Source organism: Tachypleus tridentatus, chromosome 7 (genome assembly GCF_004210375.1).
Source record: "Tachypleus tridentatus isolate NWPU-2018 chromosome 7, ASM421037v1, whole genome shotgun sequence".
Taxonomy (NCBI): Eukaryota; Metazoa; Arthropoda; class Merostomata; order Xiphosura; family Limulidae; genus Tachypleus; species Tachypleus tridentatus.
Genome location: NC_134831.1, coordinates 183,732,081 through 183,744,683, shown reverse-complemented (window position 1 = coordinate 183,744,683; position 12,603 = coordinate 183,732,081). Strand labels below are relative to the sequence as shown.

Here is a 12,603-nt window from a genome sequence, read left to right as displayed (position 1 = left end):
AATGAAGGGGAGATGTATACCCTCCATCCACCCCAGGATCTACGCCGCTGTTCCATAGTTTACAATATCACAGTGAATCCGGTAAGGTTAAGTTTTATTGGTTTTTGCACAGATGTACGAAGACAGACCACGATATCTACAATACTAAAGTCTGTAACATCCACATTGGTAAGACCTACTTGTGATTAGTGTTGTGTTACCTCAGCTGCATAATATTAAAAAAAGGGAAATACGATAAACACAAGACTTTATTACTACTAAAATACATGTAAAATGATAATAAATACACGTGATTTTTAACATAAGGATATACTGTTAGTGCAATCAGTACAAACATTTTAAATAATTAAAACTACAAAGTCGTTTATTTTAAGAAGTTTAAGAAAGCCTTCTTCTTGTAGCCCATGCTAGATGTAGAGCAACAAACAGTTAATTGAGTATATCCAACACAGGTTAAGGAACCGTGTCATCTGAAGCATGTGCTCTACTAGTCACTGCAAATAATGAGAGTTTTCCAGGCTAGTAAGCAAGCAGACACCTAAGAAACTTGATAAGGAAAGCATTAACAATGAGAGACGTCTGTTTTAACCACTAGGAGGAACCGGGAAGACAACTGTTACAGCTTTAGTTCGAAGTTACGTGTGTCTTGACCGCTAAGAGGAACAAGGTAAGCTACTTTTACAACTTCAGTTTGAATTTACATCTATCTTATCCACTAGGAGGAACCAGGTAATCTATTGTTAGAACTTTATTTAGAAGTTACGTCTGTCTTAACAATTAGGAGGAACTAAGTTAGCTGTTGTTACAAGTTTAGTCAGAAGTTACGTCTTTCTTAACCATTAGGAGAAACCAAGTTAGCTATTCACTTGATGTATCAGATTAAGTTTAAGAAAGCCTTCTTCTTGTAGCCCATGTTAGATGTAGAGCAACAAACAGTTAATTGAGTATATCCAACACAGGTTAAGGAACCGTGTCATCTGAAGCATGTGCTCTACTAGTCACTGCAAATAATGAGAGTTTTCCAGGCTAGTAAGCAAGCAGACACCTAAGGAACTTGATAAGGAAAGCATTAACAATGAGAGACGTCTGTTTTAACCACTAGGAGGAACCGGGTAGACTACTGTTACAGCTTTAGTTCGAAGTTACGTGTGTCTTGACTGCTAAGAGGAACAAGGTAAGCTACTTTTACAACTTCAGTTTGAATTTACATCTATCTTATCCACTAGGAGGAACCAGGTAATCTATTGTTAGAACTTTATTTAGAAGTTACGTCTGTCTTAACAATTAGGAGGAACTAAGTTAGCTGTTGTTACAAGTTTAGTCAGAAGTTACGTCTTTCTTAACCATTAGGAGAAACCAAGTTAGCTATTCACTTGATGTATCAGATTAAGTTTAAGAAAGCCTTCTTCTTGTAGCCCATGCTAGATGTAGAGCAACAAACAGTTAATTGAGTATATCCAACACAGGTTAAGGAACCGTGTCATCTGAAGCATGTGCTCTACTAGTCACTGCAAATAATGAGAGTTTTCCAGGCTAATAAGCAAGTAGACACCTAAGGAACTTGATAAGGAAAGCATTAACAATGAGAGACGTCTGTTTTAACCACTAGGAGGAACCGGGTAGACTACTGTTACAGCTTTAGTTCGAAGTTACGTGTGTCTTGACCGCTAAGAGGAACAAGGTAAGCTACTTTTACAACTTCAGTTTGAATTTACATCTATCTTAACCACTAGGAGGAACAAGGTAATCTATTGTTAGAACTTTATTTAGAAGTTACGTCTGTCTTAACAAATAGGAGGAACTAAGTTAGCTGTTGTTAGAACTTTAGTCAGAAGTTACGTCTTTCTTAACCATTAGGAGAAACCAAGTTAGCTATTCACTTGATGTATCAGATTAAGTTTAAGAAAGCCTTCTTCTTGTAGCCCATGCTAGATGTAGAGCAACAAACAGTTAATTGAGTATATCCAACACAGGTTAAGGAACCGTGTCATCTGAAGCATGTGCTCTACTAGTCACTGCAAATAATGAGAGTTTTCCAGGCTAGTAAGCAAGCAGACACCTAAGGAACTTGATAAGGAAAGCATTAACAATGAGAGACGTCTGTTTTAACCACTAGGAGGAACCGGGTAGACTACTGTTACAGCTTTAGTTCGAAGTTACGTGTGTCTTGACCGCTAAGAGGAACAAATTAAGCTACTTTTACAACTTCAGTTTGAATTTACATCTATCTTAACCACTAGGAGGAACCAAGTTAGCTATTGTTAGAACTTTAGTCAAAAGTTACATCTTTCTTAACGACTAAAATGAATCAAGTTAGCTATTGTTAGAACTTTAGTTACAGAATAATCCGTTGAAACATCAACAGTTATACTATTAAAACAGTTTTATTATAAACCTTTGTAAGTGCTGTTTTCAAGCGTAGTTTACGTTATTATAGATAAGCACTGACAAACATAATCCATCTGGTTTACGTGTTATAAAGGAACGATATCAAAATTCAAACAATAACTCTATTTAATGTGTTTATATACATGAACCTTCCTGTTAGTGTATAGGTATATCATATTAAACATGAAAAGGACTTTCGTTACAACAGTCTCTTCACTTCAACATAATATCAACAATCCAACACAACTTTTACACTCCATTGATTTTAGCCATCCATGTAGAATGCAGACTCTGGACTCCATAAGTATTATATTTTAAGCAAAAGCTGTTAAAACAAAGAAATGAAACAGTTTTAATAAAAATAATACAGTCACACACACACACATATATATGTATACACACGTACAAAATAATACACTAAAATATATATATATACACATTTACAAAAACAAAGCATGTTTTCGTGTTCTCCATACTGAGGTGTTTTTTATTAATTTTGTGAGATAACAGTTGCTAGCAAACTGAGAAATTCGTCCCTAAAATCTAAAGATGTCTTTGATGTAAAGGAATGTATCGTGTATTAGGGTTAGCGAGCCTAGAAGATCACTTCGTAATATAGATTAAGTAACGTTCGTTATCACCTTTATTATTTATGTAAAATATTTTCCTAATTTTACAAAACTGATCCTCCTGATTTCTAGCAGCAGACGTAAAATAACGAAAAGACAAAAAGTTAAGAGTCATTCTGGATCGCGTTAAAACACACTATAAAGAATCTCACTGAATCTAGTCTTGTTTTCAGAGATTCAGACTTGTAATAGTTTGGCCTATATAGCCCTATGATATTTAGGTTACGTACCCTTTGGCAAGAGAAGCGTTAACAAGGAAAATAAATAAAATATTGCCATGATGCTCTTCGTTCTGGTTTCTTGTGTCAATATTCCTCCAGTGTAAAGTAGGTGTTGAGATTCTTGAACGTTACCACAGGGTAAGTGAGAAAACCATATACCTAGTCCTTCAGTATTACTACAGTAACAACAGAATGTTTATACCTAGTCCTCCAGTGCTGCTACAATAACAACATAACGTATATACTTAGTCCTTCAGTGTTACTACAATAACAATATAACGTGTATAACTAGCCTTTCAGTGTTACTACTATAACAATATAACGTGTATAACTAGCCTTTCAGTGTTACTACTATAACAACAGAATGCATGTACCTAATCCTTCAGTGTTAGTATAATAACAACATCTTGTATATACCTAATCCTTCAGTACTACTGTGGTAAAAACGTGATGTGTGTACCTAGTCCTTCAATGGTACCACAGTTACGACAGAGTATTATATATACACACACATCTAATCTTTCAGTGGCACTACAATAATAACAGAATGTATATGCCTATTTCACCAGTGGTATGAAAATAATAGGAATTTCCTCAAAACTCTTTAACAGAATATTCGGGCTAACTTTAAAACAGACTTATTTTTTCACAGCCTTCCTTTTCCAAAGTTAAAATTGATAATCAACAGAAGGGGATTTTTCACGTTTATTAGAAAAAGTCAAAATTTTCCTATTTGTTCATATTATTATTTTACAAGTCTATAGCAAAATGAACTGTTTCTTTCGCAATAAAACCAAAACAGACAACTATACCAAACGCTGTGAATGTCCATGACCTATCTAAAAGTTGATTATTTTTCATTGAAAGTTGATCTCCGTGGTTACAACTAGATAATAGATGTGATGTTGTTCTGAGGGGTTGCATGTGTACACGACGCGTGTTTACACCAAATCTGAGAAACAAAGAAATTTGGGTCAGTACATAATTGCAAGACACAAAGCTTTATTTAAAACACTGTTTTAGTCGTATTTATTGTATTTGAAAAGGCTGCTTCTTTACTGGTAGAGTTTTATTACGTGTTCACTGAGGGTTGTGTCTTACTCTAGACATATTTAACTATTACTGTGCATTAGAAAAAGCCATGGTAACAATTTTAACATGGTAACAAAACTAACATGCTAGCCAGCCATGGTAACAAAACTAATGTTTTAATCAACGTTTATTGTTATCCAAATCAGATATGTGATGATTGGACTTATGATCTGAAACTGATCATCTGAGCTCACACTATATCCACTAGATTTGCATAAGCTTCTCTCACTTGCCTCTTTTAAAGTCAATCACAGCATTTAAAGTATTTCAAATTGTTTCTGAACAATGTCCAGACCTCAGTAAAGAAATATTGATGTTTTACCACTTGAAAAACCATCAGATGAATGAAAACTGGCTGATCAGAGCAGGTTAATACAAATTGGTTACATGTACCATTAGCATGAATGTAGCACAATATCCAAACCAATATTACACATCTGGACAGCTTCATTCAAAACACAAACAGATGACCAGTATCTGCCAATTTAGGTCACCCACAACTAAAACTATTACCAGAGAACCAGTCTTAACAATGCCATCCGTTTACCAGACATAGCGGAAACTGGATAATGTGTCAATGTACAGACGGTTAGAGCCAGACTTTATGTGGTAAACTGAATGATGTATCAGTTATAGATGGTTACACAATCAGTGAGGTGTATTCTCATCACAACAAGTGACACAAGATATTTTTACAGATAAGTTAACCATTTAGAGATAGTTTGTGGGCTAATTTCGAAATAGTTATTACATTGACCATAATTTAATAGGAGATGATGTACATACTATGTACAGCTGTCAATGTACCCCTAATTAAGACATCTTAATGTCTTAAGACATCATAGGTTATAATGCTATAAACTTATAAAGGTACATTTGTATAAACAAATAATGGCTACAAACTTTATAGGTTAAACAAATAATGGCTATAAACTTTATAATGTTTATGTACATTTATATAAACAAATAATGGCTATAAACTTTATAATGTTTATGTACAGTTATATAAACAAATAATGGCTATAAACTTTATAATGTTTATGTACATTTATATAAACAAATAATGGCTATAAACTTTATAATGTTTATGTACAGTTATATAAACAAATAATGGCGATAAACTTTATAATGTTTATGTACATTTATAAAAAGAAATAATGGCTATAAACTTTATAATGTTTATGTACAGTTAAAAAAAACCAATAATTTTTAAAAATACATTTTGACATATATCTCTGCTGTGTTAGTACTTATTTTGTTTTTAATGTAATTACTAATGGTGTTTGTCTGATAATTTTATAGATATAATAAACTGTTATCAGTCCCATATCTCTGTGTTGTTCTATAAATGTATCTATTGTTGAAGGAGTTATTCATACATAGCTTTTAGTTGAATTTTATTCAGTGATTTGGAAAGTTACAATATGCCATCATTCTAATAACATTCAATTATTAATACTTTAAACAGCAGGCATAATTCATGTTGTGATAAACAATCTTTAAAAACCTGAGAAATAAAAAATAAACACACATGTACACAGAAAGTGAAGCCATTTTTATATCAATACAAACCAAAGCTAAAACTACTGTAAGAAACATACTAGAGAATAGTGAGTGTTTAATTTCAAATAATGAAAAGTTACTTATCTATAAATTCAAATATTGAATTACACCATTAAAAGGACTGAAAACAAACCAGATTCATATGAAACAGTTGTCATAAACAAACACTGTCTTTTCACTTTACCAATACTGAAGTAAAAAAATGATTAACACTTGACAATATAATTATGAAGAATTTAACAATCATTAAGTCATGAAATAATCCAAATAATAACACAACACTAAGCAGTCTTGCTTATCCAGAAATCAGCCCTTCTTCAATAAAATTATTATCAACAATTTTTAACACTATATACAAACACTGTTCTTAGTTCATATCCTAAGTCTTCTTTTATAGACTACACCAACATTTGTTCTCCTCTCTTCTCTCATGAATTATATTATTGGATAATGATGTTATTGTGCAGTAAAGGCCCTCTCTCTACCAATAGGAGAGTGATGTCAATTCCATGTTTGCTAGCTCCATCTGTACTCATAAATCTTCATTATTGATCAGAAAAGAAGTCGTAAGTTCCTAAAACAAAGTATACACATCAGGAAACTTGTGAGTGAAGTGGCTATTTAATAGGTGGAACAGGGTACAGATGGTCTACTATGAGGTACATTGCTCTTAATACATTATAATCTGTAAAGCAGATTCACTGGATAGATGTTCATGAGGTCGAGTGTTTAAAAATAAAGAGTTAAAGATCTGGTACTTACTCTATTATTGATATATAAAACCACCATGAAATTGTCAGAATGGATAATAATCAAACCATCCACTAACATTGGTATGAAATGTAAACATCTCCTTTTGATAGAATAAAGGTCGAGCACACTGATGTGGAGGAATTGCTTATGCTGGTCCAGATGTCTGAGGTGAGATAGCTATTCAGAGATGTACCACAACCAGAAAGATAAGCATCTGTGAAGAGATGTAGGTCTGGTTTGAATTGATTGTGATTTATGACATAAAAACTACTTCATAAGTAGCTGAAGCCTCAAATATTGATCAACATTGGGAATAGAACCCTGGATTTTAGTGTTATAAGTCCATAAACTTAAAATTGATCCATCGATAACCCAACAGTACAAAAAACTAAAATAAATAGTATACGTCTGCATGTAAAATATAAGTAACTTTTACACGTGAAACTGGTTAATGTCGTCCTTGTGTACAGTGAGCTTATAATATAAATCAGTCAGTTATGAAGTTAACTGGAAATTCTTTGTTTTCCAGAACGAGAGTTTAGGTGGGAGTTGCCTGAAAGCTAGTGTCACGCAAATACTTAAGAAAGATGCTAACAGAAGATAAAATCTTTCTTTGAAATGGTATCTAATTGAAACAAATTTTTATGTAAGAAAATGTTAACTTTCCAAAATCAGATCTGTGGTGACTAACCAGCAGGAGATAATACAAGGGGTGGGGGGTTCCATCTTCTCCTTTACATTTGATGATGTGTTAAAATCTTCCTTTTTTGTACTTTTATGTTTTGCATGTTGTTTGTTAGTGTTTCCTTTATTTTATAGTTGTTTATTAACTAAAGTTTCAAAATTCACTCTAGATGAAATTGAATCTTGAATTTCATATGAATTTTAATACCCTTTTCACTGAGGAAAATTTTCAAAACATTTCTCAAAGGGGCTGAATTTTCTTCCTTTTATTTTAGGTTGATCCACTTCTAATCTGTCTTATACTGAAATTATTTCTATTTTGAGAGTCATGTCTATGATGGAAGTCCCTATACCTTTGACTCATACTTACTTTCACACGTTACTGAGTATGATTGAATTAATGGAAGATTTCTGTAGGTTCACTGAAATTCTCTATCAATCCCTATCTATTCTACAAGATCCTTTGTATCAGTTGAATACTCAACGTCTGTATACATTTACCACCTATCTAAGAAAGAAAAGCCTCTCTTTTTTGGGCCTTCGTACCACATCCTTCAGCTCAGATGGTAAATTAATTTATTCAGGATTATACCAAGGTATCCACATACCTGCCTATTTTCACACATTAAAATTATATAGATATGATGAAAAATCATACGTACAGTTACAGAACAACTTATTACACATTGATTTTCTAAGACAATTATCATAAACTCTTGCATTTCAAACTTTCCAACATCAGTTTAATAAACAACACCATAATAAACAGAAAAAAAGTTTAAACAAAACATCACTGGTGATGAAAAATGAATTAAGAAGTGTCATGAGATAAAAGTAAAGATACAGAATGGAACACAGCTGTGAAATGATATACACATAATGAGAGAAGATACAGAATGGAATATAGCTGTGAAATGATGTCCACATAATGAGAGAAGATACAGAATGGAACACAGCTGTGAAATCATGTACACATAATGAGAGGATGGCTGAATACTGTCCTCAAGAGGAAACAAAGTTGACAAAGCCTTAAGTTGTAGATGGAAATAAATAAACAAGCTAAATTTCCCATTGAAAACGGGAGATGAAAGAGATTAAAACCATAGGAAGTGAAGTTGTAGGCTGCATAATGAAAATCACTAATATATGAAAATAAGCTGTTACGTCATCAACATGTAACTACTTTACCTAGCCATTGTTGAGATTTGACTTATGTGAGGTAGTTCTTCTCTCACAATAGAGACAGAAATAGTAATACAAGCTTGTAAGTTCATAAGCTTAAAAATATAAGTCAAAAACCAAAGTAAATCTCTATCATTTAAAAATGCATCTTTCGAATGCAGAACTATATAGGGAGCTAACAATTTGGTAGGTGGTGTCCACTCTAACTGTTAGAAAGCAAATGTATCATCCCACTTTTGCCACTCTCTTGCTTTACATGTGGCTTTTGGACAAGCTGCACATGTACTTTCCATTCCTATATCCTTTTCCTTTGTTCCATATCAGAGAAGATTATAACTGGCTGAGTATTCCACAATCTACAAAATCCTACTGATTATTTTGTGAGAGAATTGGTTTTAGAAAGGAATTTGACCAACCAAATAATATTAGTTGACTAAGGAACCCTCATCATACTTTCTCCAGCTGGTTTATTCCTGGGAGGTCTGGTACAGAAAAAGAGATGGAACAGTCTAGATGTATTGGTAAATAAGATAAACCAGACAGCATATCTACAATTAAGAATGTCATACTCATTTTTACATACAATTTAGTGACCTAGACTTTCAAGATGGAAAAATAATATACCTGGTTAGTGTGTTTTCTCACTGGCTTATTTCTCTTACAAAAATAACATTCCAACCAGATTCTTTGGACACTTTCCGAGGACTGCTTGTCTAGGTTCCTAAACCAAGTAAATGTGAGATCCCCAGTGACATTCCTGTTGTTACATTAGTTTCAGTAAGATATCGAATCAAAGTTAATATTTTCTTACAGATGACTATACTCTCCTCACACTTCTGGTGCTTCTTTTCTGACTAATACAGAATTGAAGAATGTGTACTACAGTAAACAGGAAGTTAGCTGTGATAGTGGTGTGTGTTTTAGTGAAGAGTTGTTCTTGGACATTTACACGCTACAACGCAGCTAAATCACATTGAAACGTAAAGTAGGTGGGAGTTTCAAGGCTAGGAGAGAGTATAAACATTTTCACTCTTTGAAGGTTGCAATGAACAATAAGAATTCTTATTGAAAATAGTATGAAAACTGATATTTTAGGGTATGTACAGTGATATGATATAACTTCCTATGTATACATAACACATAAACCATCAGTTATAAATATAACTAGAAAAATAAAACTGAATATAACACATGGCAACCGATAATGTACTTAATATTTAAAATTAATTTATAAATAAAATCAGGTATAATAACTTTATATCAAACACAAAATATTTAAATAAAAATGTTGTTGAATAACTTATTAAAAAAATATGTCGAGGAATAAATATTTTTGCAAGTATAACATCGTACAACATGAAATTATATTGTGTGTGTGTTATTATAACATTATATAACATTAAATTATATTGTGTGTGTTATTATAACATTATATTGTGTGTGTGTGTGTGTGTTATTTTGTAATAAAGCCATATCGAGCTATCTGACATGTTCACTGATGACAATGAAAACCCTGATTTTATCCTTGTAATTCTGTAGTAAAGTGCTGTACCACCTCGGGTTTCCAAGAATTTCCAGGTATGTCAGTGTTTTTAAATATTTTAATCTAACCTAGACTGTGCTAACGTATCTACTTAAATAGATGTTACAAACTTGGGACTTCCTAATAGAGCCACAAGTCTATTCATGTGTTATTACTGATATAGTCACCAATATGGTTGCCTTCAAACTTTACTCATCTTGGCTCATTTATTGTAGATGATATTTAAGTCACAGTGTGGGGATGCTTTCTCGGTAAACACAGATGAATTCCTTTGAGATGGACCAAAATTACCACGAGGTTTCAGAGATGTCACAGAAAATTAAAGTATATCTAAGGGTAAAAATGTAGTACTACTCAGTTACACAGTTTACCACATCACTCTAAATAACAAAACATCACTGGAGAACACAAGTTACAGCAAAATATACTTTGAACTTTAAATACGAACAATTAATGTGGATTTAAATCGAAAGGTGAAAATGTAAAAACATGTACAAATTACATGGTCAGCAATTAAGTAATAAAGATATTTCACGAGGAAAACATCAGTACTTATTAAAAACTAGATTTATTTTAATATGTTAAATATCATGAGATCAGTTAAAATAATCTATGAAGTTTAAAAACGTATTATATTCAATTTTTACAAACTTATCACTGAGAAAGAGAATATGTTTTGGAATAAATTATCTATCACAAGTGTCAATGATGTCTTAGCTGTGTACAGTTTCAAAAATTAATGTTTTCATTCTTTATTGTACAATAAATTACTTGAATAAATATCTCTATAAATGATTCCTTTTTTAGTGAATATTTGTTAGCGCTCGTAAAAAGTTTATCATATCATATTTTACTTCATCTTTCATTATATTTTAATTTTTTACATATATTTTTCTTTTATTCTTACCTATCAATTTAACTTGTAATGAGACATATCTAATATTTATACAATAAACAATATTTAACAGTTTTACAGACATTTCAGTTTGAATAGTTTGATCTAAAACAGCTTCGTTTTTTTTGTTGTTTTTTTTAAAGAATTTCCAACTCATAAATGAGACACCAAGACTGAAATTCTAATAAACATTTGGCCTGGTTTTGAATAAATTTGGTATTAATTGAAATTCATATTTTGTTACTAGTTTTTGCCAAATGTTGGTCATTTTTCTGCCTATATCGGGAATATATGGTATGCAACAGTATATGGTTTCATGATTTTTTGATTTGTAAGGTATATTTACTCTTGTTGGTTGATTTTCCTTTATGTCTAGGTGTGTGCGTATAATATTTAACTATGGTTTGTGGAGGAAACTTGTTGATGTTGATGAAGTATTGTTTTATTTTGTCTAATTCATCATTAATTTTATCTGGTGAGCATATTTCGTTTCTTAGTGTGTTGAGTTTTTGTTCTGTTTCATGTGCTGAGTCCCAAGGAATGTATAGTCCGGTATGGATGATTTTTCGGTGGATTTCTGTTTTAAATTGCGTGTCGTTCCTGTAATTTTGAGGTTAAGAAATGATATTTGATTGCTTTCTTTCTGTTCACATGTGAAGTTAATGTTGGGATATATAGAGTTAATGTGATTAAAAAAAATTAAGCGTGTGTTGTGTGGATGTGAATCTCGCAATCGTGTCGTCTACATATCTGTACCAGTTTAGTGGCGGATGTAATGCTGTGTTCATTGCTTGTGTTTCAACTTGTGTCATAAAAATATTGGCTAGAATTGGTGATACTGGGTTGCCCATGCTTAGGCGATTTGTTTGTATATAGTTGTGGTTGTTGAACATGAAGTTTGTCTTCATTGTGGTGAATTCTATGAATGTTGCTAATTGGTTGCTGGGAATGTCTATTGATGAGTTAGAGTCTCGGATACAGAGTTCTAAGGCTATCTTACACGTTTCAGTGGTTGGGACTTCTGTAAAGAGGGATATAACATTGAAACTGGCCATTAAGGCTTTATGATTAAGTTGATTAAGATTAGACTTGAAATTATAAGAGTCTTTGATGAATGAGTTGGCTGATGTTTCATATTTGGAGAATGCCCATGCTTTGTATTTACCAAGATTGTAATTAAACAATTCATATGTGGATGTTATTGGTCATATTGGATGATCTGGTTTAAGAGGTTTGGGGATGCCGAATATTTGTGGTGTTCGTGAGTCGGTCTTGCGTAGGTAGGAATAAAGTTTTTGAAACTGTGTTGGCTTTTTCATTTTTAGTGGTAATTTGTTCAGTTGCATTTCATGTGTCTTTGTTGGATCTGTGTGTATTGGTTTTAATTTGTTTGTGTCCGATAGGATGTTCTTTATTTTTGGATGTATTCATTCATGTTCATTATGACTATAACGTTTCCTTTATCTGCTTTTAAAATTTTTATGTTTTGTCTTGTTTTAGGTTTTTAATGGAATTAATGTCTCTTTTTGTAAGATTGTTTTTAGCTTTCTGTTGTGAAATTATGTTGATGGTTATTGAGAAAATTATTTGAAAAATTCGTTTAAAATGTTGTTTTTAGGTGTTTCTGGAAAATATAAATTTTTAATTTTTTTG

The 12,603-nt window shown here is 32.2% G+C and overlaps 1 protein-coding gene and 1 long non-coding RNA gene across 2 annotated transcripts in view; one reads left to right on the top strand and one right to left on the bottom strand.

The window, feature by feature from the left end:
- LOC143257450 (uncharacterized) overlaps window positions 1-12,336 on the top strand; it is an 87,797-nt gene extending 75,461 nt beyond the window's left edge. Inside the window, exons 3-4 of the mRNA XM_076516144.1 lie at window positions 10,052-10,090; window positions 10,271-12,336. Of these exons, the coding sequence (XP_076372259.1) occupies window positions 10,052-10,090; window positions 10,271-10,274 (43 nt within the window). The 3' untranslated portion in view covers window positions 10,275-12,336. The remainder of the gene's footprint in view (window positions 1-10,051; window positions 10,091-10,270) is intronic.
- On the bottom strand, window positions 2,497-4,369 carry LOC143257453 (uncharacterized). The gene is made up of 2 exons (XR_013031859.1): window positions 4,051-4,369; window positions 2,497-2,713 (listed from the first exon to the last, which is right to left on the bottom strand). It is a non-coding gene; the product is annotated as an uncharacterized LOC143257453 (long non-coding RNA).
- Window positions 12,337-12,603: the final 267 nt, after the last annotated feature.